Source organism: Pimephales promelas, chromosome 10, assembly GCF_988280905.1.
Source record: "Pimephales promelas chromosome 10, fPimPro1.hap1.1, whole genome shotgun sequence".
NCBI lineage: Eukaryota > Metazoa > Chordata > Actinopteri > Cypriniformes > Leuciscidae > Pimephales > Pimephales promelas.
The window spans coordinates 9,400,288-9,427,237 of NC_142778.1; the positions used below are offsets into that span (position 1 = coordinate 9,400,288).

Sequence of the window (26,950 nt, forward strand, 5' to 3'; positions counted from 1 at the left end):
CATTTATTGGTTTTATCATCGCTGCCAACCTCAGATTCCATATCTCACCCATCAACACACCACAAGTACACCATGTATTTTCTCTTGCTAGACAGATTCACAGGCAGAAGGTCATGAAGAATATGCAGGTCTCCGTGACATCCACTCAGCCAAGGTTTCTCACAACACAAGTAGGCCATTCTAAAATAGGGGTGATTTATTACCCATCAAACGGCTGTCCAACTTGGGACACAAAGATCCTGACCTTTTGCTCTGTTCCTGTCCTGTGTTGGTAGATGGAGTGTCACAAGTAACATTAGGTAATTATTATTATTCTTATTTTAAATTAATGCATTTATTTATTTTTTGGAAAGTAACAAAGTAATGTAATATGTTACTTACACACTACCAATGTTTTAACGTTTTTGAAATCTCTTATGCTCAACAAAGCTGCCTTTATTTGATAAAAAAAACAGCAAGTTTTTGAAACATTACTACAACTTCAAATGGATATAATTTCTATTTTAATATACTTTATTCTTGTAATGCAAAGCTGAATTTTCAGCATCATCACTCGAGTCTTCAATGTCACATGACTGAGGAATACTAAGAAGTTGATGCAATGAATGAGGAGGAGAGTGAATGATGTCCCGGGTCACTAAAGACGTATGCGCTTAAGGGTTAACTTGAAAGTAAAGTTCGTCGGGACAAACTTTTGTGTCGACTGGTCCTTTCTAACATTTTTTTTAAATGCACAAACATATACATAAATACACAGACACAAATAAGAACAAAAAATACTACATGAACACATGGGGTGAGATCTGGTGTTGGCTTGTACAGCGGGGTTTCTGAGAGTTAAGAGTCTATATTTGTCTTACAGGACAGAGGACATATTGGTGCGGGTGAAGAGGAGTTCACTGTCTGATTTGCTAACACAAATTGCACACTCTCAAACCTACAGCTCTATATGTAGATTCAGGAGTCAAATAACTACACACCGATGGAGAAGGGCAGAAATGGATCCCAGGGTACTTATTTAAAAAAAACAGTGTCTTAAAATAACATAAAACATAATTTGCAATATTCTACTTCCATAAAGTGATGTATTTCAGAGTGAAACAAGGAAGCCATTTCAGGGTACTTAATAAGATTAAACATATATTATATGTAAATAAAATAAATATAAATGCCACATTTACATCCTGGGACATTTACCACCATCAGAATAATAAAACTTTAATCGAGAACTTTGGTCTCTTCATGGCATCTTCATTCTGGGATGTGGTTCAAGTAAAATAGACTAGAGATTTGTCCTTCTAACTGACTTGATCTGTTGGCCAGAACAGAAAAACAGAGAGGAATCCATCATGTAGAAAGAAAACATGAGGGAGGGGACAGATAAAGAGGATGATGTCAGTTTAGTGTGAGTGGAGAACAGATGAGCACCCTCTCTCTCTGTGTGTGTGTGTGTGTGTCACCATGGTAGACGTTAGAGGACGCTGGCACTGATCTGACTGGCATAAAGTGGCATTGCTTTAGACTTCATTGACCTTTAGACATAAAAGAACATTTTAAATGAAGCAATTTGTCTGAAGTCCATTGCTAATAAATGTTCTAGATGTACTGAGACAAGTAGTCAGACAGAAGGGGCTTTTTAAGAGTTTGAATGCCAGGGTTCGAACTCCGAAAGGCAATCAGGTTACATAGAAATCATCGCTCTAAAACCCACAGCTGTGATGGAAAACAATGGCTATATACGGTCCAGCCTTAAGCCCTAATATGCTTTAAGTGAAATCGAAGAAGGAACTGATGTGACGTCATTTCGAACTAAGGCCCCGTCCACACTACTGCGTTTTCGTTTAAAAACGGAGACCTTTTGCTACGTTTGCACATCCCGTCCAGACTAAAACAGAAAAAATAAACGAAGACCTAAAACGAAGACGCTGCAGCTCCGTTTCGTGTTTTGAATCTCCGGAAGGTCTTTTTGTTGAAGACAGGACAAACCGGAGGACTTTAGAAACGATGACGCACAGGCTCACGCTCGGCTCTATGATTGGGTGTCATCAGTCGTGACGTGGCCTTTCCTGATTCGCCAGCCACCCATCACATGACCCGTCCCCGTAAGAAAACGTTCAAAAACAACCTCGTAGTCGGTCCCTGAAAAGAAATCTCTGGTCTTCGACATTTCTAATCTTTGCAGAGGTAGCTAACGTTACTTTCTTCTTTCTTCCAAATCTGAGGAATAGTCAATCCGCTTCCTGTTTACACTAGAGCCAGACTGATATATCGGCAGGCCGATATTATCGGCTGATATTAGGCATTTTCCAAATTATCGGTATCGGCAGTTATAATGGCCGATAAATGAATATTTTGTATCATATTTTGATAATGAATATTTTAACAAAATTTGTGACTATCATGTCCAGTTTTGCTGCTGTTAAAATAAGCAGAGAATGAAGGGGAATTAGCTAGTAATAGTTACATTATGTTGTTACAGTGTAGTCCTTTTAACTTTTGACAATGTGACTGAAGTATTTATTTAATAGCACGTAACAGTTATAGCAATGAGACGTATCATCTCTCCTTGGCCTGTTATATTGAAAACGTATGTTTTACAATTTGTTGCGCGTTTCTGAAATAATAATTAAGAAAAAATATCGGCCGATATATCAAAATATCGGATTTTAAAATCAATAAATATTTGTATCGGTATCGGACTTCAAAATCCTTTATCAGTCGGGCTCTAGTTTACACTGGCTCGCGCATCCCCAGTGTTGGTGAATGGTCACGTGATCCACATTTTATTGTGGACGGAGATCAATTCCAATACACAGATAAAACGCTGGTGTGGGCGGAGATCATATTCGTTTTAATTCTCTGTTTTTAAATGAAAACGCAGTAGTGTGGACAGGGCCAAAATCAGGCCGAGACAAGTTCGTTTTGGGAGTTCAGAACAGCTTGCCAAAGCAAACTTTCCAGAATTGTTTGTTACGGCTGGTAAACCTCTTTGTACTACCATTTGTCCATGGCGATTACGGAATAGCTAAGTGTGCGCGGAGGCTCCGCCTTCTTTCGCACCGAAATCTTTTCCAGTTCATTTCTTCTCACGAGTACGTCAAGGTCAGACTTCGTAAGTAAAAACATGAACACACATGAGAGTGAGTCTGATGAAATAAGCAACTGACATTTCATGTTTAATACAGTAAAGCTGCTTGATTTTTTCTATTTTGAAAAGTGCAATAGCTATAAAATCAACGTAACTTGACTTTACTAGAGTGCTAGTAAAAACTGTACTAGAGTTTTATTTTGTCATTGAGAGGAAAGCACGCAGCACACATGTTCATCTAAAGATCTTCAATGAACATCTAAAGATTTTCGTTTTACCCCAAAGCGAAGAACGAAAAAGAACGTTGGCGTGAGTTTATTAGGGCCTTTACAAGGCCATTTTTACCTTAATAGAACAATGCACAATGATGGTATCAGATGGTAATAACATACATCAATCATATGAAGAGTTCAGATGCAAAAGCCTCTAAATGCCATTTGAAATTTTCTTCTTTAATGCTGATTTTTATCAAACTTGTATATTTAAGTTCAGTAATTTCACTTAAATAACAATTAATAGGCAATTATAATTGCCATTTAAGTGAAATCACTGAACTTAAATATACAAGCTTGATAAAAATGATCATTCTAGAAGAAAATTTCAAATGGCATTTAATTTTGCATCTGAACTCTTCATGTATAAAATAGTAAATTATTTGGTATATGGAATTTACATAGTGGGTGAAAATTGTTTTTGATGGTGTGTTGGTGGCTGAACTGAAAACGTTTTATAAGGTGGTGGTTTCATAGGAATTTCTTATGCAAATTGTTTGAATGTGTCATTTTTTTTTTTTTTAAGTACACAAGAATGTCCACCCCTACCCCAAATTGTTATGAAATGCTATGAAATTGTGTTCGAACTATCATGAATATCTTAATGATACTTAATAGCAAGCTTCTTTTGATTTTGGGTACGATGTTTTTTTGTGAGATATTGTGGTACATGTCCAAAAAATGTGGTAGTATCATGGTATATTTTAGCTGATGCAGTAGGCAAATGGCCAGACAGAAATGGAAACAGAAAGAGAGACAAGAAGAAATAAAGACAGGTCAACCTCACTGGCTGATCTTAATGTATCCCTATAATTACTTCCTATAACAGGCCATAAATAGAAGCCAACCACACCATGGTGTACTTCACAGCACTCTGAGAGACAGCAGCTCTTTTATAAACCCTAGTGAGCTGCCTTGCTGTCTACTGCCTACACACACAGCTATCTTCATAGACAGTGTGAACCTTATAAAAGTTACTGATTTGTAATAGTCTATTTGGGCAACAACTCTGGGTGCCAAACAAACAGCGCTCCTCGTGTGAATGTGCGGAACATGATTCCAAGTTTTATGTTAGCATGTTACTAAGCTAACAGCATGATATTGAGCACACAAATATTACATTGATAGTTCACCCAAAAATTCAAATAATTGATACACCCTCATGTCATTCCAAACCTGTATGACCTGTTCTTTCTTAGAAAACATTTTTGAAGAGAGTTGCTAACCAAACCATTCTGGTTACCATTGACTTCCCTTGTAAGCACACAAAACTGATACATTTATCAAAATAGGCTATACACTATTTATTGAGAAAGAAAGTAGTTTTGAAAAAAAAAAAAAAACATGAGGGTGAATGATGACTGGGTGTCATTTTTTAGCTCAAGTCAGTTCAGTGTTTATTAAGTTCAGTTCAATAACTGTGAAACGTTAGACAATAATGTTAGCAAAACATGCTAACATAAAACTTTCACTTGAAATGAAACTGTCAATTTCTACTTGGATTTCATTAAATCCAGATGCGTATAAAGTACTTACAGTATAATCAACATTTGTTCATCCACCATGTTGGATGTGTTTTTTCACAACACTTTCTTTCTGAGGCTTTAGAATTTGTTCAAACATTTTGTCAGGGCTGTTTTTCCCATGGGCTGCCATGGCGTCTTTGTTCTCTGTTGTTATACAAAGAGACTTTATCCTTTCAGGCTTCTGCATACTCTTCATGGCTGCTTTTCACCAATTTACCTTGTATGACAGATCCTAAAAAATATCAGAAAACTGGTGTTTATTTACTTTGCCATTTTTCTCATGGGAGGTAAAATGTTGGCGTTGCATAGTTTCTGTCTATTAAACGGTTGCAGTCTGCCACAAAATTCCTGCCTTGTCACACTTTTCTGTCATGAAATCTGCAGTTAAGTCTTGCTTTTTCAAGCAAACAAACACCTAAAAATTACCTTAACACAAGCATGAGGAAACTTTACCTCTCAGATTCACCTCAGCAAACTTTCCTCTCAAGAGTTCAGTGGGGGCAGACTACAAACTCACATAGCAACAAGCTCTGCGCTGTGATTGGATGGTGGCTTCCTGCCAAGCCGTTAATACAGTTTCCTGTCTGTGGGCCAGAGAGTGTCTGTGTTTGAGAGAGCAAACACACATTCTGTTTTGGAAAGATGTAGAGGCTTTGTGTAGATGTCTGCAAACCCAACGACTTGTCAATATAGGCTATACTTTGAGCACAAATTTTAAACTTTTGAGTGTGGGCTAAAGCGAACCATGGGAAAAGCTCCATAAACTAACACCAACAACATCAAAACACATGACTACACACACACTAAGATTTATTGCATACTTATAGTGAGCTAAAAACAATTTGTTCTCTATCATGGCTATTTAACCAGAGCTTTTAATCATGTTCGCAAACAGTCGATAGGGATGTTACATAAAAGCTTCTGAAGGCCGCACAAATTCATTTACATAATTAAACGATTCTGTGGATCAGGGAACAGCCATTACACAAAACAGAACCGAGAGACTTCCAATTCTGTCATCATTTACCCTTGGGTTATTCTAAACTTATATGATTTTCATTCTTTTATGGAAAACACTGAAAAAAAATAGTACTTTGAAACAATCACAAATAAATCAACAGAAGACTGAAATAGTATTTTCTTGTAAAACGTACTCCGATAAACTAGTTGGTGTGGTGCTTGACAGAAGAATATGGAAGAAAATCCTACAATTCCCACCTGCTGTACTCCAAGTGTACGTATCATCCTGTCTCTTTATCAATTTACATAGAAAAGATGGTGCCTTATTGTGCAAACATTTAAAAAAATCTATTTTATACATGACAAAATGTAAAACTAAGCATATTATTATTATTAATTAATATGGCAGTGGTGCCATCGATTTGGCTTTTTATCCATTATTTTTAGAGCCGGATTATACAACATCAAGTTTTCAAGAATCACTTATTTGAGTCCAAACTGTAATAAACAGTACGGACATTGCTCAATATTGCATCAATGTAAGCGAATGATGACAATTTCTATTTTTGGGTGAACTATCCCTTTAAGGACATGTACACACAAAAATGTAAGCACATGTAATGGCCATTTGCCAGCGCTATAACGGTCTCCACAAAGGCAGGAATCTGAAAAACAACCCAGGACCACAACATGTGATGTGCAACACATGTAAAACACCATCTGACAACATTTTAACTGTATCAAATATATTACACTGCTTTTATCTGTGTTCAGAGAACAACCTTGAGGCAGTAAAGCCAAAAGTAGTAGCATAAAGGCTTTCATGAGAACTTGTTCATTCATTAAGAGTTTGAGTGGATGCGTGACCATGTCTTATTAAAAAGAATGAGCACTAGAGTGAAAACATGAGGTGAAAAAGAGACACTGGAGACGAGCGTTGCAGTCTGAGGGGTTTGAGATACCACAATGAATCACGTCTTTCAGGCGCTGGGTATGTAACAGGATCAACCGACAACACACTTGCTGGCAACAACAAAACCCAGACAAAAGAAAACACACATACGCTGTTGGTATGAGGCAAAGAGAAGTGCTTTGGGGGAGAATGACACATTGTGTGACTGATAAATGCACAGGGAATGATGCAATGGTTGATTTCAGTTGCGTTGTTGGGCTGAAGTAACCTAAACCCAAGAAAACACTAGATTTAGAAATTTGTGGTGGTGGCATAAGCTCTAGGTGTTTGCTAGTGGCTGCAATGAGTCAAAGGAAACTCACATTCTGCTGACTAAAATATGGTCTTTCACTGTTAAAGGGATAGTTCACCCAACAAATTATATTTATGCACTCTTACGTCATTCCAAAACTGTAAGACTTTTGTTCCTTTTTTTAAAACACAAATGAAGATATTTTTAATGAAACCTGAGAGATGCCTGTCCTGCACGGCATTCAAAACTTCATAAATACATTGTAGAATTAATCGATCTGAATTGAGCTCTTCAATCCAGATCTTTTGAAGAGAAATAATTGCTATGATGAACAGCTTTAAATTAGTCTGTATTTCACATGCAAACACTGATCAACACGCATCAAATGTTGTAAATAGAAGCTTAGCCATTCTTGCTTGGCATGCAAAAACAAAACTAAATTGTTTTCACATGTGAAGCAATTTGAGCATGTTTACCATATTTTATGAGCCCTATATATATATACATTCACCTAGGATTATTAGGAAAACCTGTTCAATTTCTCATTATTGCAATTATCTAATCAGCCAATCACATGGCAGTTGCTTCAATGCATTTAGGGGTGTGATTCTGGTCAAAACAATCTCCTGAACAACAAACTGAATGTCAGAATGGGAAAGAAAGGTGATTTAAGCAATTTTTCCCCTCACCCCCCACTTAAGTGGACTAAACAGTTGAGCTTAAAACATAACTGACTATGTTTATGTGAATATTTACTCACCAAGACATGCATTTTTATATAATTTTATGTGTATTTGGCCAAATAAGCTGTCCGAGAGGTGGCTTCCAGTGCGTGTAAGCACTTTGCTTATTGCATGTAATAATAGACCATTTTGCGAGATGTAAACAACACTGGTCCAGAAGCACTTCCTGTTTTATTTTTTTTTTAACATTACATAAATGTTGGGATAAAATACTACCAACAGAACGTATAAAACCGAATCAAAAAGTAAAATCAAAATTTTACATTTGAAATAAAGAAACCATTTACAAACTGAAACAGGAAGTGTTTCTGGACAAGTGTTGTTTACATCTTGCAAAATGGTCTATATTAAGCATGTTAACATGTATGTGACAGTCACGTGTTCAGTCTACTCTCTGTTGTCTGTGTCGACCTAAAACTTTTTGCAATCTTTTGGAGTATTAAGCCTTTGCGATATTTGTGATATTTCAACATATCGTGCGGTCAAAGTGATTGGACAAGTTCCTAAGACATGCAAGACAGACATGTTCCTGGCTCATCATTTTTTTGTTGATCCTGGAACAACATTCCCGTTTGAAAATGTTGTCCTAATCATATTTTATAATTCATATCTTATTCCTAAAATCAGAAAGAAACTGATGTTTACAATGATGTAGAAGCACCTAATCCAAGCCTATACTTGACAAACTGTAAACTTGTCCCTCAAATCTAATGGTTTCATTAGAAAGTTGTCCCAGGATCAACAAACTTGTTGATCCAGATACATGCGAGTTCACCATATCTTACAGCCCTACATGAAACCCTTGAGATCTGGAGGTCAAACATGCCCCAAATCAGTCTGAGCTCAAAAAAGTACCAAATGCCTGAACTCAACCCTCAAACAGCCTGCAGGACCCATCAGCCACCTGTCTGCTTACATTGAGCTTTACAGCAGATCACGCACACACACACACACACACACACCTGTCCCCCAGACACTTGTTCCTACAGCTATAGTGTCACACAGTGGAAAAGTCTTGGCTTAAAATTCAACATGAATTTGATCTGTTTTATTAAGGTAATTTGATAAAAACAAGATGTTCAATGTGAAAAAAAAACCATTGTATCCAGTGGGAACTGATTGGATCATGGAAAGTTTCCACTTTTGAGAAGGCTTTTAATGTTAAAGCATTTCAAAATATCCTAATGGTAGTGGTTTTAAAATCTATTGCTATACACTATTATTATTATTTATTATTTTACTCCACCTAAAATCTGTCATCATTTACTCACCCTCAAGTTGTTGTAAACCTTTATGAGTTTCTTTCTTCTGCTGAACACAAAGGAAGATATTTTGAAGAACGATTGGAACTTTAGCACCATTGACTTCCATAGTATTTTTTTTTTTTGTATGGAAGTCAATGGTGCCAAACAACAGCTTGGTTTCAATCGTTCTTTAAAATAATCTTCCTTTGTGTTCAGCAGAAGAAAGAAACTCATACAGGTTTACAACAACTTGAGGGTGGAGTAAATTAGGACATAATTTTCAATTTTGGGTGGAGTATCCCTTCAAGTATTAAATACACTAATTGAAGTAAGAAAAAAAACATTACACAGAACATTAACCAATAGTTTGCATGGCCCAGGTGACATCAGCTAAAAAGTAGGTTTAGAGGCGGAGCATTTTGATAAAATATTATATGTTCATTACGTTCTTTGGAAAAGCATGCACAAATGAATCATTCACAAGACCAGGAACATTTATTAAGAAATAAAAATACTGTCAATTCATGTTGACATTATACGAAGCAGGGTACTGAAGGACTTCAGGTTAACTAGAACAGTACATCAAATAATTAACAACCTATCTAATATTAAAGCCAGGGTCAGACAACCATCTTGTACTTGCCAAAAACAGAAAGTACATTCAAAACTATCAACTAAGACACCGGCCCTCAGGTCTGCTTCGTGTTGAAATGTCCTGCCACAGCTTGGCATGCTTAAAGTGGCCCATTGTCACAAGGGAGCGTGTGTGTATATCTTCCATGGCCCTTGATCAGCTGATTTCAGCTGAGTATTTGAGATGCAGACAAACCAGGCCACCGGTGCAACTGATCCCTGTTGTCAGTAGCAACAGAGGAAAATATAAACACTGTGACTGTGAAGAGAGTCGTGCAGATCTGCGGACATATGCACTCAGGCCCGCACAGTATGAGAGAAAATCAGAGGAAATACACCAAAGACATCATCAAGGGTGAACCAGATGTGAGCAAAAAGCTTCTGCGAGACAGTGATACTGAAAGGTCACAACTTGTGTCCAGTGATTGGACAGGTTAAGAGGTTTAAGCCTTCACTGAAACTCAGGGAAGAAAAATAAAATGTCAATTTCGGTTTTTTAGCTTCAGTGGAAAAGGCCCCCAATGGACAAAGTATAAGAAGAGTGAGGTTCTATGAAGGACCTTTCACATCAATGGAACATTTCTCTTAAACAAAAGGTTCTTTATTAATAGAAAAATAAATTCTTTCGATTATTCAAATGTTCTTCACACTAAGAAAGAACGGTTGTTTTCTTGAGGAAACTTTACATTTTGCTGTGTGAACAACACAACAGACAAAAAAAATCATGGACATAATTAAAAAATGTTAAATGGTCCTGAAAAAAAAAATTGTCACACTTGAATTGTTTGCGGTCAAAAATTACCGCATTGGAAAATAATAGAAGGTGAATTAAAATTGTAAGTAAAAGTAAAATTAAAGTAAAAGTAAGAAAGTAAAATTATCTATTGGAACTGTTTGGTGTGCACAAACAAACTTTTATGAGATATCAACTTTAAATTTGGAACACAGCTGTGACAGCTTGGCTTTGTTTTTCTCACAGTTTGAGTGAAATCAGGTTTTTTGGAAAATATAGATTTCATACAAATTGAAATTTGTATTTGTGTACATTTTTCACAACAATGTACAATTTCATATCTTTTTCAAGTTCACCCTTTTAAAACTTTTTTTTTCACTACAGCAATATGCAACACATTCTCATCCTTTGACAATGCGTATACATCCAACTCATATGGCACCCTTTAGCGTCAATATAACACACTTCGGTTATGGGTAGGTTTAGGTCTGGGGTAGGGTTAGGGTTACACCACTAGGAGGTGCCTTCTGGCCCATATCTGCATCTCATATTGACACTAAAGGGTGCCATGTGCGTTGGATGTATATGCATCATCGTCAAAAGCGTCACTATATAGCCCCTTTCACACAGAGATTCCGGAAAATACACGGATAATGTGACCCGACATTTGTCCCGGGATTGTTTGATTTCAGTTCATTCACACTGCCAGTATTTTTCCAGTAATTTCCCGGGATCAATGCACTGAGTGAAAGGGGCTTAAAAGGGACTTATGATGCCTTGGGGTGAGAACAGGAATCATCTTTAAAAAGATACCCTTGGTAAACTCCAAATCATTCAGGATTTATGACAGTTTACATTTACGCATGCTCAAAAAGTGAATAAATAGAATAACTACTGGACAAATCTAACCCTAACCCTAACCCTATACCACAAAATCTCCTAAAAATATTAAATAAAAAACTTTATCCAACTAAATTATAGTCCAATAATTTCCTTGAAAAAATAAAATAAATCGCTCATTTTTGCAATACATGTTCTTCTTGACATAGAAGCTACTTAACCAATTACAGATAGGTATCGGAAACGCTCATTTTCATTTGCGCATCTTCATTTGTGTATTTAGACTAGCCTATTTTACACATTGTATAAGCTCTTCACAAGTTCCAACATATATGCGTAACAAATGCATTTAGCCCAACACACAGCATTGATTTGGATGTTCGGTTTTGTCGCATTAAATGCACAAGCCAGGGCAGATTCTGCAGAGCGTCACGAGAGACGGAGTTAAATTACCTCAAGTCTCAAAGCACAAAATAATTACAATAATGATTAAAATAAACAACTTACAGAGCTCTTACTTGTACCAACTGATTGCTGCAAATTAATTTTGGCATTGATATAGAAAAGCAAAAATGTCTGAGGACGTGAACAGCTCTGGAAAGAACGTCACGGGTTGCCATGGCGTGAACTGTCCGCGAGCATGGTGCGCCAGAGAAAATTGATATATATATAGGCCTACTTTTATACCAGTGAAAATAGTTTTAATATCATTTTAGACCAATTTTATTATTGATTGCTATCAGAATGTGAAGAAAGTTTCACTCAGCATTACAAACATATTTATATACACTCACCGGCCACTTTATTAGGTACACCTGTCCAACTGCTCGTTAACACTTAATTTCTAAGCAGCCAATCACATGGCGGCAACTCAGTGCATTTAGGCATGTAGACATGGTCAAGACAATCTCCTGCAGTTCAAACTGAGCATCAGTATGGGGAAGAAAGGTGATTTGAGTGACTTTGAACGTGGCATGATTGTTGGTGCCAGAAGGGCTGGTCTGAGTATTTCAGAAACTGCTAATCTACTGGGATTTTCACGCACAACCATCTCTAGGGTTTACAGAGAATGGTCCGAAAAAGAAAAAACATCCAGTGAGCGGCAGTTCTGTGGGCGGAAATGCCTTGTTGATGCCAGAGGTCAGAGGAGAATGGCCAGACTGGTTCGAGCTGATAGAAGGGCAACAGTGACTCAAATAACCACCCGTTACAACCAAGGTGGGCAGAAGAGCATCTCTGAACGCACAATACGTCGAACTTTGAGGCAGATGGGCTACAGCAGCAGAAGACCACACCGGGTGCCACTCCTTTCAGCTAAGAACAGGAAACTGAGGCTACAATTTGCACAAGCTCATCGAAATTGGACAATAGAAGATTGGAAAAACGTTGCCTGGTCTGATGAGTCTCGATTTCTGCTGCGACATTCGGATGGTAGGGTCAGAATTTGACCTACAACATGAAAGCATGGATCCATCCTGCCTTGTATCAACGGTTCAGGCTGGTGGTGGTGGTGTCATGGTGTGGGGAATATTTTCTTGGCACTCTTTGGGCCCCTTGGTACCAATTGAGCATCGTTGCAACGCCACAGCCTACCTGAGTATTGTTGCTGACCATGTCCATCCCTTTATGACCACAATGTACCCAACTTCTGATGGCTACTTTCAGCAGGATAATGCGCCATGTCATAAAGCTGGAATCATCTCAGACTGGTTTCTTGAACATGACAATGAGTTCGCTGTACTCAAATGGCCTCCACAGTCACCAGATCTCAATCCAATAGAGCATCTTTGGGATGTGGTGGAACGGGAGATTCGCATCATGGATGTGCAGCCGACAAATCTGCGGCAACTGTGTGATGCCATCATGTCAATATGGACCAAACTCCCTGAGGAATGCTTCCAGCACCTTGTTGAATCTATGCCACGAAGAATTGAGGCAGTTCTGAAGGCAAAAGGGGGTCTAACCCGTTACTAGCATGGGGTACCTAATAAAGTGGCCGGTGAGTGTATATATATATATATATATATATATATATATATATACAGTGTATATAAAAAAATGCTTTTAAAGGTTTTTGGAGAACTAAAAATGTAGTAGCCTAGTCAAGACAGACTTATTAAAATGGGTCATATAAAACAAACTCTTACAGTTCTTTTTAATATGAAAACATACTAACTTGACATCAAAATACCTAGAAAAATAATGACTTGCCTATTTACATAAGATGCAGTTTATTGCCTGCGATTTCTACAGTGAATAAGAAAAAAAAAAACGAATAATTGAATACTCAATTACATCAAAACGCTTTACTACATGATTTCTCCTAAAAGATCCAAGTCTTTCTCTGAGATAAAAGCTTATTGATTTATATTAATGCTACCAAAGCAATAGTCTGCTGCTGCAAAGTAGGAGCAAATGAATTGTAACAGCACTTGTTTAATGTTTTCTGATATGGGTCACAATAAATAGAGGGAGAAAAAATTAAGTTGCAGGTCATTAGGCAACTTGCCATCTTATACATTTATCCTTGCTGTTGAGCAAAGATAACACGTAATTGCACTTTTGCATGTGTCCTAGAATTCCAAGCCCAGCCCTTCTACTTTAGTTGCCCAGAGTGGCTTTGTGCTTGGAAATATAATTAATAGTAGTAAGTCATAAGTGTTATCTAATACAGCAGATCTAAAGCAATGCTTTAAATTCACAGAAGCTCATCACAGATGATTTTCAGGATGCTTAAGAGACCTCACACTTTTTTTTTTCTAATATGCTCCCCCTGGCTGCTTCATGCTAGCTTATTTTAAATGAGAGCAACAGAGGCGCAGCAGACTGTGGAAAATCTCATCGTAAACCAAAGAAGTGCTCACTGAGCTGAAAAATTAACATTAAACTGATTCTAAGCCCAGATTTTCCTAAATGCTTTATTTAAATGCAGATGACGCGTTCAGAACATGAGGAGTTTTGCCATGTTTTTCAGATAAAAACGTTTAGTCCATGTCAATTAGGCCTAGCTTTTCTCCTAAAAGTAAAGACGTATGCATAGAAACTGTGTAGTCTTTTTCTTTTGACAAAATTATTTTTTTTACAATCAAATGCTCTCTAGAATAAGAATGTCCTTCAATACATCCTGCCTTTAAAGGGTTAGTTCCCCAAAAATTAAAATTCTGTCAGTATTTACTCACCCTCATGTTGTTCCAACCCCGTAAGACCTTCGTTCATCTTCGGAACACAAATTAAGATATTTAAGATATTAAGATCACTCCTGCATACTAGTCCATAGGCTTCTTGAGGGAATGACACTTGCTGGCATCTAAAATTCATTAAAGACATCGTTAAAATAGTCCAAGTGACTACAGTGGCTCAATTTTAAATTTATCAAACGACGAGAATACTTTTTGTGCGCAAAAACAAACAAAAATAACGACTTTATTTCAACTATTCACTTCCTTCTCCATGGGCCTGTAGTCAGTTAACGTAGTGTGACGTAGGCTCACTATTGGCCGACGCTGGTCATGTGTGTGATGCGTGTGACGTACAATAACAGAAGCTTACGCTATTAAACTAGTAACCTGACTCGCGCAGAGGGAGAACGAATAGTTGAAAAAAAGTCGTTATTTTTGTTGTTTTTTTGCGCACAAAAGTGTTCTCGTCGTTTGATAAACTTAAGATTGAGCCACTGTAGTCACTTGGACTATTTTAACGATGTCTTTAATGACTTTTCGAGGACAGCAAGTCATTCCCTCAAGAAGCCTATGGACTAGTATGCAGGAGTGATCTTAATATCTTAAATATCTTCATTTGTGTTCCAAAGATGAACGAAGGTCTTACGGGGTTGGAACAACATGAGGGTGAGTAAATAAATACTGACATTTTTGGGTGAACTAACCCTTTAAATACAAATCGCAAGTAACAAATCATAGTTCATGACTGAAATGTAAGCTAACACTACAAAAAAGACAAGCCATTCAAATATGTCCAAGCTCAACTTCATTTTTAATTCAAAATACAAAACCACAGTTAAGAAAACTGTGCTCTTAAAAACATTTCATTGGTTCTTTAAAGGGATAGTTCACTTTGAAATTAATTTTTGATATGTTTTAGCTTACCTCAAGTGCATCCAAGATGAAGGTGTCTTTGTTTCCACAGTATTTTCAATTTTGATATTTTTAGGTCAAACCGTTCTTCTCTGTCATGGAGGTATGGTCCACCTCAAAGAGCATGCACAGAGAAGTCCAGATTAAACATGATTTAATGACTCGTAAATGTAAGTACACATTGATGGCCTAAGACACGAAACAAGCAGTTTGTATGAAAAAACAGTATTTATATCGTTTTTACATCTTGTCATCACAGTCACGTCCAAGTAGGGCGAGGGCGCTTCTGTCTGCGCTCGTTGCATTGATACACGTTGATAACCACTCGTTTCGTGTCTTAGGCCATCTAAGTGTACTTACATTTACGAGTCAATAAATCATGTTTAATTTGGACTTCTCTGTGCATGCTCTTTGCACCCCATATACCTCCATTATATGACTCACAGACAAGAACGGTTTGACCTAAAAATATCAAAATTGAAAATATTGTGGAAAAAAGAAGACACCAACATATTGGATGCCCTTGAGGTAAGCTAAAACATATCAAAAATTAATTTCAAAGTGAACTATCCCTTTAAGGAGATTTTTTTTTAATGCGCCAATGTTACATTTTTGATAATACCGATAAGCTGATAATCATATTCATGTCAGATTACCAATAAAGGGCTGCTATTACCATTCTATACTATTCGGTCTAAATAAATTAAAATACTAAATCAATCATTTTAGAAGGCAAGGCTATCCATTTGAATAGCTAGTGAATCGAACAGACAAATCACACACTGAATGCCACTGAAAAATAGGTCATACTGTATGCATGTGCTATACGCTCGCCTTGATCACATTGAACTTTAGCATCCGCTTGAAGTCGTCATGAAACAGAAGTTGCGCTAGTCTTTCTTGACTATTGTGAAGTATATCCGCGTGAAAAGGCTTTGGTTTTTGCCAACTACCTTACAGTACGATAATCATGACACGTGTTATGATTCATACAGGGATGCATCATGATATCATAATAGGACTGCACTAGAAACTCCAGCAAATACACAAAAGTGACCCAGCATGTCTGACAGAGAGTCAATCGTTTGAATCAATCACGTTAGTGCAGTTTATTTCACTCACTATCCTGTTTGGCAACTCAGAGAAATGCAGATGCCAGATTTTGGTTTTCTGCTTCTTCATTTTGTACACTGTATGATTGTAGACATGAATAAAAAAACATGTTAATTATTGGACCTAAAAGATTATTGCGTCTATGATCGTATCTGCACATAAAGGGCAAAATCGATGTACTTGATGGTGGAACACAAAAATGCAAACAAGATGACATTGTGAATGCAAATGAGATGCCAGTCATTGTTTGCATAGCTCTTCTGTCCATACAGGTCCTTCTAGAGGAGTTATTAGCACAGTCGAGGTGCTCAGGTGTGGTCGGGTATGTTTACGTATACAGCGTGTACATATTCCAATAATAGAAACGCCCACGGTGAGTGTTTACACTGACAGAGAGAAGAGCTACAGGTCCAGATGGCCCCCTCTCTTCACGCTGGGTCTTCTGGGTGTGCAGCTATTTGGGTTTCGCCTTTCCTGAACCTGCCCTTCATCATGCTGAACCAAGCCACGGTGGTCGTCACTAAAGATCACAGCCACACAGGAACTGATGTCATCACACTTGCCTGCCCCCCAGCTGAAAGATCAAATGGTCATGTGAGAGAGAGGTTACGTAAGTCTGCTGACTGTTTCCACCACAGACAGAGACTGTGGAGAACAGTAGGAATAAGCCTCATGGGTGAATCTCATTAAACCTGTTAAGGTCACGTTCGAGTAAAATTTCACCCAAAATATAAAATAAAATAATACAATTTTTATATTTATATTACATTTATATTTTCTCTTTTCGCTGTCTTTCAGTTTGGCATAGTATTGCTGAAGACCATGGAGCGTAAGCTTAGTCTCATCATCAACAAAGACCTCCATTGGGTCTTGCATGAATTTGCGACAGTGAGTTGCCTCTTTTATAAAAACATCCATTTGTATAATTGAATTATTTAATTATTAATTTCAGTGACAATTATCACAAAGCAGTCGCTAATTTGTGCATAAAAAGCATATCAATGCATGTGTTTGTCTATTTATCTTTACATTTTAGTTTATTACATTTTTACTGGTTTTACTGGTATATGTATAAATTTTCACAACAGTTTTTGCCTTTTTAAATCCCAATTTGTTCCTCAATAACATAGGATGAAATCATGAACTCTAGGATCAAATCTGTTTTATAATTGAGGCCCCTGGACATGTTTTCTAGATTTAAATTTGTTCTATATCCTTTCCAGCAAAACCTGGAAACTGACTATAAGCTTTTCTAACACTGACTACATTTACATGATGCAGCCAAATTTCGGGTTTCTGAAACATTAGGAATAACCCGTTTATATGCGTGAGCAGAGAGTTTCTCCTGTATACATGGAATTGCAATATCGCGATATAAACGGCAACGCGTGGTTAGCGTCTACACGTACAGACAATCTTAAAGGCCAATTTACTGTATACTTCTGCGTAGGGTGCGCGCAGTAGGTACGGCGTCGCATACACAGAGATGCGTCCCATACCGCGTACCCTACGACGTAGCCTGACGCGCACCTCCTCAAAAATGTAACTACACATTGCGACGACGCGGACCGCAAGATCGGTGATTGGTCGGCTTTGTAGCATCGCATTTCCTCCTACACATTTCCGTACGTACCTTCTCACGCATTTCCACACGTACCATCTCCTCCGACGTCTTCTCTCATTTCTGCCTTTCAGTTTTAGTAATTTCACTAAAATTAACTGTTTTTCCACCTCAATCAGCTCCAACTCCAACATGATCCGCTCTCTTTCAGGCTTGCAGTAACCTAGCCGCAACTCGAGGAATCTAAACAGTGGAACATTAAAACCCTCCGCCGCCAACTAGCGTTTCGGAGCAGTACTGCAGAGCAACCAAGACCTGAAAGCAGAAGTATAAATGCTCACAAAGGCGTCGGCTAGGTGCGTAGCCAACGCCGTACACTACGGCGTACCCTTGACGCAGAAGTATAAATTGGCCTTAAGATGCAATATGCGTCATTTCCGATTCTTCTTCCTGTATCCAAAGACAAAAACTACAGCAGCACGCGGATAATGAATAGTTCGGGGCAGATAGCGATCGCCTTTGTTCACGCTTTGATGCTGGTAACGTTACTGACCTCGATCTAAAAGTATGCTGTGCTGTGTCTCGCCATGTTTACTTCCGGTATACTGCACGTGGATTTTTTTTATGCGCCGAGAAGTTTCTCTACTCAAAAGATCAAGATTCCCTGCGAATAGAACATGCGCAGAACATAAATCACTATGGGGATATGCCGATGCGTGTTGTTTACATGACCAAAAATTCGGGTTAGAAAAGCGGTACACCAGGTATAATATCCCGGTTTTTAAAATTCTGGATATGAGCATATTCGGGTTTTTGCCGGTGTTTACATGCTATTATTGCTAATATCCAGATTTTAAACGGGTTATTGGCTGCATGTAAATGTAGTCAATGTCTGATTCTCTTACAAAGGATTTAAAACATGTTAAGTGATGGTTTCTTTTCTTCTGACAATTTAATCCTTGGTAAAGCAAAACAAAAAAGCAATCAATGAGCAAACTAGCAACCATTAACACACCTAAATTCCCACAGCATGGGGTGTGTATACACACATCCTCGCACCACCCAGCTCAAGGGAAACTGTGTCATAAGCAACAGCTGTTCGACTTCAAGGCGAGACGCTCTGAACTCTCCCAGCTGACTGCAGTAGGCCTGCTCCAACTGGTTATTCCAGAACTCTGACAAAAATATGACATCATTTATCCATTGAACATGTTTCCACATGGTCTTCATAACTCAAAAGTTCCTTGATCTACTAGTAGCTTCCACCTCATGACATCATGGACCAAGACTATTTTATATCACACAAAGAATTAGAAATCTAAATGCTCAACTGAATCATTTTAATGGGTGTACTGTGTGCTGCCGTTGAAGAGTTATTCACTCAAAATGAAAATTATCCCATAATTTACCCCCTCTAGCTGTATGTGACTTTCTTCTTCCATAGAAACACAGAGTTATATTAAAAAAAGATCCTGGCTCTTCCAAGCTTTATAATGGGAGTGAATAGTACCTGATATTTTGAAGCCACACAAAGTGCATCGAGCCATCATAAAAGTAATCCACATGGCTACGGGGGTTAATAAAGGCCTACTGAATCAAATTGATTCGTTTGTGTATGAAAATAATATTCGTATAACTTGTTTACACACTATAAACTGGTACACGATTCAAGTTACGGCGGAAGAATGACCTCTGGCCCGACGCATGACATACTGATGAAAAACAACGCCGGTTAATTTAAGAGAGAAATGTTGGAGCATCTTGAGTTTGTTGCCTATTCTCACCTAAGCTTACTAGGATCTCCTACATTCTACATTGCGTCAGATGTCACTCTTCTTCTGGAACTAGACTTGAGTACGGCCATTACCGAAAGCCAGAAGCCCTTTATTTATGATGGATGGAGCATGTGCTTTTTTGGGCTTGAAAATCTCAGGTACTATTCACTCCCATTATAAAGTGCCAGGATATATATATATATATATATATATATATATATATATATATATATATATCCTGGCACTTTATATATATATAACTCCAATTGAGTTTGGCTGAAAGAAAGTCACATAGGGTACAGAGGGTACGTAAATATGAGGGTGAGTAAATTGTGGGATCATTTTCATTTTGGGTGAACCAACCCTTTAAACTCTCACATGAGATTGAATATTTCACCGTCAAGAACCAGTGTTTTCTCTTAAAAAAATGAGCTTACAGTAAAATAATATATGATGTAATTACTAAGAGTAAATCCCCTTTCATAGTTGAACAATGTTCAAAACTTCTTTTTCTCACAAAAGAAATGGGATGACAGTTGTGGTGATAACAGAATTGTTTGGGTCAGCTATCCCTTTAACAATCCATTCTGATCAACCAGCAACCAGTGCTGGTGGACCAATAATGCTGAGCAAAGATAAAAAAAAGAAAAAGTGTTTGTTTACATGCCAAACAAGAGATGTTTATTGGTGTCAGCTCCAGACGAATTGATTTTCAGCCGCGATAGAGTCCAAAGGAAGCCACATGATCCTGTTACATGTCTGAGTTTATTGCGAGCATCACCCTAGTGCCAGAAACGAGTTGGAACCACAGAATCCCTGCTCAAAAACAAAGGAAGCTCTTTAATGAGATATTACGAAAAAAGTGGAAAGAGTTGGGTGCATTGTTTTAAGATCTAGTGTAAAAAGGAAAGAAAGCAAGAGAGAGTGGAAGAGTTCATCAGTGGAACAGTAAGTTCCAAATAACAATAGCACTGAGGGGATATCATATACTCCAAAACAGTCTTTCGACGGTAATTAACTCTCACTCGAAGAGCCAAACAGACCAAGAGGTCTCTAATCCACAAAGAGAAATCAAATACAGGGAAATGATTCTGAAGACACCAAAGGAATGCAGCCAGCTCTTTTCATTTTAAAGTATATTTTTTTGGAACACAATTGTGATCCAACTAAAATATATCTGCTTAGTCAGTCAGGCCTGTTTGTTGGCTTTAGTGAATTGGCAGCTTTAATTGGTAAAGCACAGTCACAGGGGCCAAATTACACACAAACATGACTACAGTCTGTCTAAACATGGACGCTTAGAACCAAGAGTACAGCAGTTAAATGGTCCATCAACTAGATATATAGTAGCTATCAAACAATGAGCTGTTACATTTAAAAAAATGTATTGCTGCTTAGTGAACCCTTTGAGTGCAGTATGTGGTACAATTCTTACATTTTTTCCTCTGAAAGAAGAGGGACAAAGCATTGACAAACGCATGGGGGAGGGAGGACAGGTAATGTCATGCAAATCTAGGCTGAATGCCTGGTCACTAGTATAATGCTAGTCACTTTTCCAGGTGTTGACTTATTAATTCTTCTGAAAGAAATAATTCTCATAGGCTAATGTTTATGTTTTAAACCCATACCGAACAGAAAATAAACCTAAACTCCAACAACAACAGACCAACACCAAACTAAGTTCATATCAAACTAAAACAAATCGTAAATAGCCAACCAAAACATTTGTGGGCCTATAGAACAAAATATACATCTGAAAGACCAAAAAATACATCTACCTGACCAAAACAAATCCATACCCAACAAAGACATACCCATACTCAACAAAACCAACCTGTACCCAACCAAACAAACCCATATCCAACCAAAACACCTTCAAAAAAAAAATGTTTTTTAAAAATAAAACATGTTCAATTGCGTTACAATAACTGTAGTGTGGACAATTCTGAGAGGACACACAAGCACAACATACACACAGCTGATATAGGACGCTTTGTTCCCTTCAGATAGCGACAGATATAGCATGCACAGCGACAAAAAAACGTTACAATGTATTACCATCTGAACATTATCAAAGCTCATGCATGAAACAATGAAACAAACACACTGCAGCGCCGTGACGTCACGACCCAAAGACAGATGACATTCAAACACTCATAATCACGCATTTTCTTTTATTAATTTTTACCTCTGTCAGGTTTCATGTTGGTCACAGACACCGTGATCCCCTCCAGAATGCCTGCGGTCCGTCTTCCGTCTTCAGATCTTTCTTTAGACTTTAAAACTCGTCCTTTAGACATCGGTTAGCTATCGATCGGGCAAACAGCCATTCGGATATCGATTATCTGAGCTGTAAGATCAAACGTAGATCTATACGCCACTGTATGTTAGAGTCCAGTGGTCTGATGAACTAGTTCACCAAAACACCAGCGTTCTACTTAAATAAGCATGCACATATCATGTCTCGTCTCTATTTATCTAGCTAAATATCCCAAATATCCGCTACCAGTCGCCTCATTGCCGATGCCAAACGAGCTCCACTACCAACACTCTCCCGTGCCACTGATCAGCTCAAATTAATGCCATTTGAGACGCATCGGGATCCCCTGGACCTTCATCACCAACCCTACGGACAGCTTGATCAGATCCAGGACAGGCAGAGGAGACACTACTTGGGAGCCACCAACATCATCTCCTCCAGGCTGGAGAAGCGTTACGTTGCGGTGATGACTTCAGCCAACAAGAAGTGGCTCATAGCTCTAAACCCCCTTCTCGACCACTTGATCATAAACCCTCCCCATAGACATAGAACAATTCTGGAAGGACTTGATTAAGTGAGGCAACTAGTTCAACCAACTATCTATTTAAAGCGCCTGCTAAAACCCAGCGATGACGAACCTCCAAATAGAAGTTTTCGAGCTGTCTAAACGATATCTCGGAGATTAAATGATCAGCAGGGACAAAGCTCATGTTCTCTTTCCCTCTCTCTCTCTCTCTCTCTCTCTCTCTCTCTCTGTCTCTCTCTCTCTCTCTCTCTCTCTCTCTCTCTCTCTCTCTCTCTGCTTGTCAAAACAAATGCAGGAGGACAGCCTCTAAGTCATGTGTCCCAACAACAGCTCGTCCCGCCCCCAGGTTATACGTCACTTCCGCCCCGCGGTATTGGCTTGACATCGTTGCCACGGCAACGCAAGACATTGAATTTAAAGGAACAGGATAGTTCACCCCAAAATGATATTCTTCCATTAATTACTCACCCTTATGTCATTCCAAACTAAACACAAATGAAGATCTTTTTGATGATAATCTCTGAGGGATGTCTGTCACTCCAGACAACTAACGTTACACAAATGAAACTGAAGCTTCAAAAGTTCACAAAGAGATAAAAAACTAATCCGAATTGAGCGGTCTAGTTGGTCTACCTGTCTTTATCTAGTCCAAATTTTCTGATGAAACTCTGACACTTTATTTAATGAACATATTGAATTTAGGCTTTATTAGTCCTTTAGTCAAAATATACAGGAAAATCTATAGAGTTTGCATGTGTGTTGTTTTGTATCACAAATAGCCTACATCAGGCATACAATTGGGCATAATAGACATACAATTCTATGAGAATAGCCTCACAAAAAAAGTAATGAAATGAAAAAAATGAATTCACATTAATGAAAAAATGAAAATTAAAAATGAATTCACGTAGTATGAATTCATACTAAAAATGAATGAATTAAATCCTAAATTACTCACCTTGTTGTTGTTCTAATGCGGCTCTTCTTTCTTTTATGGACCAGAAAGGATTAAAAAAAAAAAGTCCTGCTCACATTATGGCAGTGCAACCAGCGTCAAGCTATTTAAAAAAAAGACGAAAAAGTATGACAGAATGATCCCATGCAACATATGCCATATATTCCAAGTGAGTATGCAATATGAAATTTAATATAAAATTTAACGGAATTCACTGCCATTTTATGGACGAGCATGAGAGGGAGTTTTCTCCTGACTTTTCTCCTGAGGGAAAATTCTCCTATTAGTACTTAAAATTTTCTAATCTATTTTCTATTTTTATCTCTTTTTTTTAAAACCTTGCCCATGCTCTGTGTACTTATGTTCTGAGAACGTTTTCCAAATATTCCATTTTGGTTGTGGGAACGTTTGAAATGTTCTAAAAACGTGGATATGTCCAGTTTGCACGTTGCTGGAACGTTATTTTAAGGTTAGCATAACATTACTGGAACATGGTTAGCATAACATTACAGGAACGTTCTCTTTAGGTTAGCATAACATTGCTTGCTGGAACGTTATCTCAAGGTTAGCATAACATTGCAGGAACGTTATCTTAAGGTTAGCATAACGTTGCAGGAACGTTTTCTTAAATTAAGGTACAACATGTAGGATTTTTGTAGTAAATATCCAAAAACCACTAGGCCAATGTTATATATTTTGTTGATTACTTTGTACAAATACTTTATATTTGTAAATCGAGAGAAAATTGCTCTGAAACCAGCCTTTATTAATTATTATTGTAGAGATGGGGTTTGGGCATTGAGTGCGTTGTGTACGTAATTCGATTTTTTGATCCAGACACTTTTTTATTTCACCTATATCTTTTGTCTTCTGCATTCTCTTTACCCATCTGTCTCCTGTTCTTCCCTCAGACTCATCCCCCAGAAACAGTCCCATTGACCCAGCCCCAAACCCCATCTCTGCCATAATCATTAAAGGCTGGTTTCTAAAGCACTTCTTCCTGTATTAATATTCATGGGTAGCATAAATGGGTTCAGACCTTAATATTAAATAGTTTACTGTTATATGTCAACAAAATTCTAAAAGACGTTTTCACCTGCTATGTTTAGATCTGTTTGGGTATTTATGCAAATTAGCACATATGTAATTAGATTATGCACCATTTGTCCATGTTAACAAACAAAAGCAAAAGACTTGTAATACATTTTTTGTTTGTCTTGATGTAAGTAGGCTAATCAACTCAGAGAGATTTTCATGATGATATCTAAAGGTTAAAATTTGTACCCTATTCACGTGAGAAAAAGAATGAATATATATGCGTATGAATGAATGGGATGTATTTGGGTCTTTTTCTAAACTTTCCCCTAATGGGATTCTTCGGGGCTTTTTTTTCCTTACTCAGGACATATTGAGGATACAAAATCAGTTGAATTCGCTTCTGTTGCAATTTGTTCAAGGTTGACCCTCATTTTGGCTTAAAATGACTGGACTATTACGGGCTTGGAACGACACGAGGGTGAGTCATTAATGACATAATTTTCAGGTGAACTAACCCTTTAAATATTAATATTTAATAGGCTACTTAAACTATATTACCAACAATATAAAAGTTATTCTAATGCTTTAACCTTTGATAAATATCATTAAAGATGTCACTGCAAAAGACGGCAGTCAATTTTAGAAGGCAGACAATTTTAGAATTATACTAAAATGAGATTAATTAATTGTATAGGACAATTAATGTTGTGTAAATGATACTAATATACAAATGGGGTCCAAAATCAGAGATCACTTTGATAATCTGGGATTCAAAATGTAATTTATACAAAAACGATACGACGCAAATGTTTTTAAATTTTCCTGCTTCTAACATAAGAATCACGGTGAACAACATTATCATCAGATTATGTCCATGAATACAGCAAAATTCTTGGATGTTATTTTTCCAACGTTGGTCACCTAATTCTTTCCACACTACTAGTAGGCTATTAAGGAAAATACACGTGCATTTTGATACGAGTGAATGTCAGCTGAATGTTACCATGTGTAATCTATTAAATTTAATCTGTCCCAAGGGTCTAGGGCTCATTAAAATCTCTCGACTTTCTTTTCCTGTTATTAGATAATAGCACACAGGTCATGGGTGATTGATGGAACAGAGATTTCATGCATAAAAGAACAAATGAATACTCAGAGGATCAAACTGACCTTCATTTTTTTCACTGACAGATATCAAGCACAAATCATAATGATATAGGCTTTCGCCTACACATTCGCTTTAACACATTCTCCCGAGATGAAATAAAAAAGATTACCTCCTGAGCCCACCAATCAAATGATGATATTTAACATAATGTGACTTTGGATTTCTATTCATAAATAACTGCGTAGGACTACAAACATGAAAAAGACCAGGTACAACTGGTTACAACCTGCTTTCAAATAAAGTCAGATTTGTGATTGAAGTAGGCTATCTTTGTTTGACACAAGGGACACTGGTTCAGTATTAACAGCTGTGTTGCGCCATCTAGTGGTCTTTATGTAGAATTACAGCTTAGAGAGGCTGAATAAATTTGCCACTTTACAGTTTACGGTTTCTATATAATGCAGAGAATCCATGTAATTGTGTCAGAGAATAAAAAACCTTGAAAAAAAACTTGTAAATTGTTAGTTTCTTCTGGATCAAATAACATAAGTTGTTAATATGATTTATTATGTGAATGTTGCAGCAAATAAACCCACCTTACCCCCCACCCCCCACCCCCCGGAAAGTCTTCATTGTACAAAAATAAATACAGAATGCTTGCAATCAATTATTCAGTTATTTAGTCAAGTGTTTTTCTCATTGTCTTTTGTTCTTCGATTAAAGGCCCACTGAAGTACCTTGAAACGTCTCCGGTTACTATCGTAACCTCGGTTCCCTGAGAGGCGGGAACGAGACATTACGTCATACTGACGTATATGGGAACTACCCCTTTCTCCATTTCCACTGAAATCTTATAGGCTAACGCCAGCTGGAGACAGCTGGCCAATTGACGCAAACATGCAAATGCTGACCGGTCCACGGGCAGTATAAATAGCATGGGCGCGCCAATTGCGTCAGAATCACGACTGAACGCTAGCACAGCTGATCAAACGGTGAGCACGGCGGTTGACGTAATGTCTCGTTCCCGCCTCTCAGGGAACCGAGGTTACGATAGTAACCGGAGACGTTCCCTTTCAAGGCGGTCACTTCGACATTACGTCATACTGACGTATATGGGAACTGTATAGAATCCCGCCGTGAGCGCAGTGAAGATAAGCCCTGACGGGGTCAAGCTACACTCCCCAGGAAACAACAGTTCTAAGCCAGCCACGCCGCTTGGAGCACTCAACGGATAGGCGAACTAGACCAACGTCTGCTCCTACATTACCAAGTAGCACAT

General features: G+C 37.8%; 1 protein-coding gene across 1 annotated transcript in view; it reads right to left on the bottom strand.

The window, feature by feature from the left end:
* Positions 1 to 22,819, bottom strand: part of atosa (atos homolog A) — a 50,592-nt gene extending 27,773 nt beyond the window's left edge. Inside the window, exon 1 of the mRNA XM_039681642.2 lies at positions 21,973 to 22,819. Within this exon, the coding sequence (XP_039537576.2) occupies positions 21,973 to 22,084 (112 nt within the window). The 5' untranslated portion in view covers positions 22,085 to 22,819. The remainder of the gene's footprint in view (positions 1 to 21,972) is intronic.
* Positions 22,820 to 26,950: the final 4,131 nt, after the last annotated feature.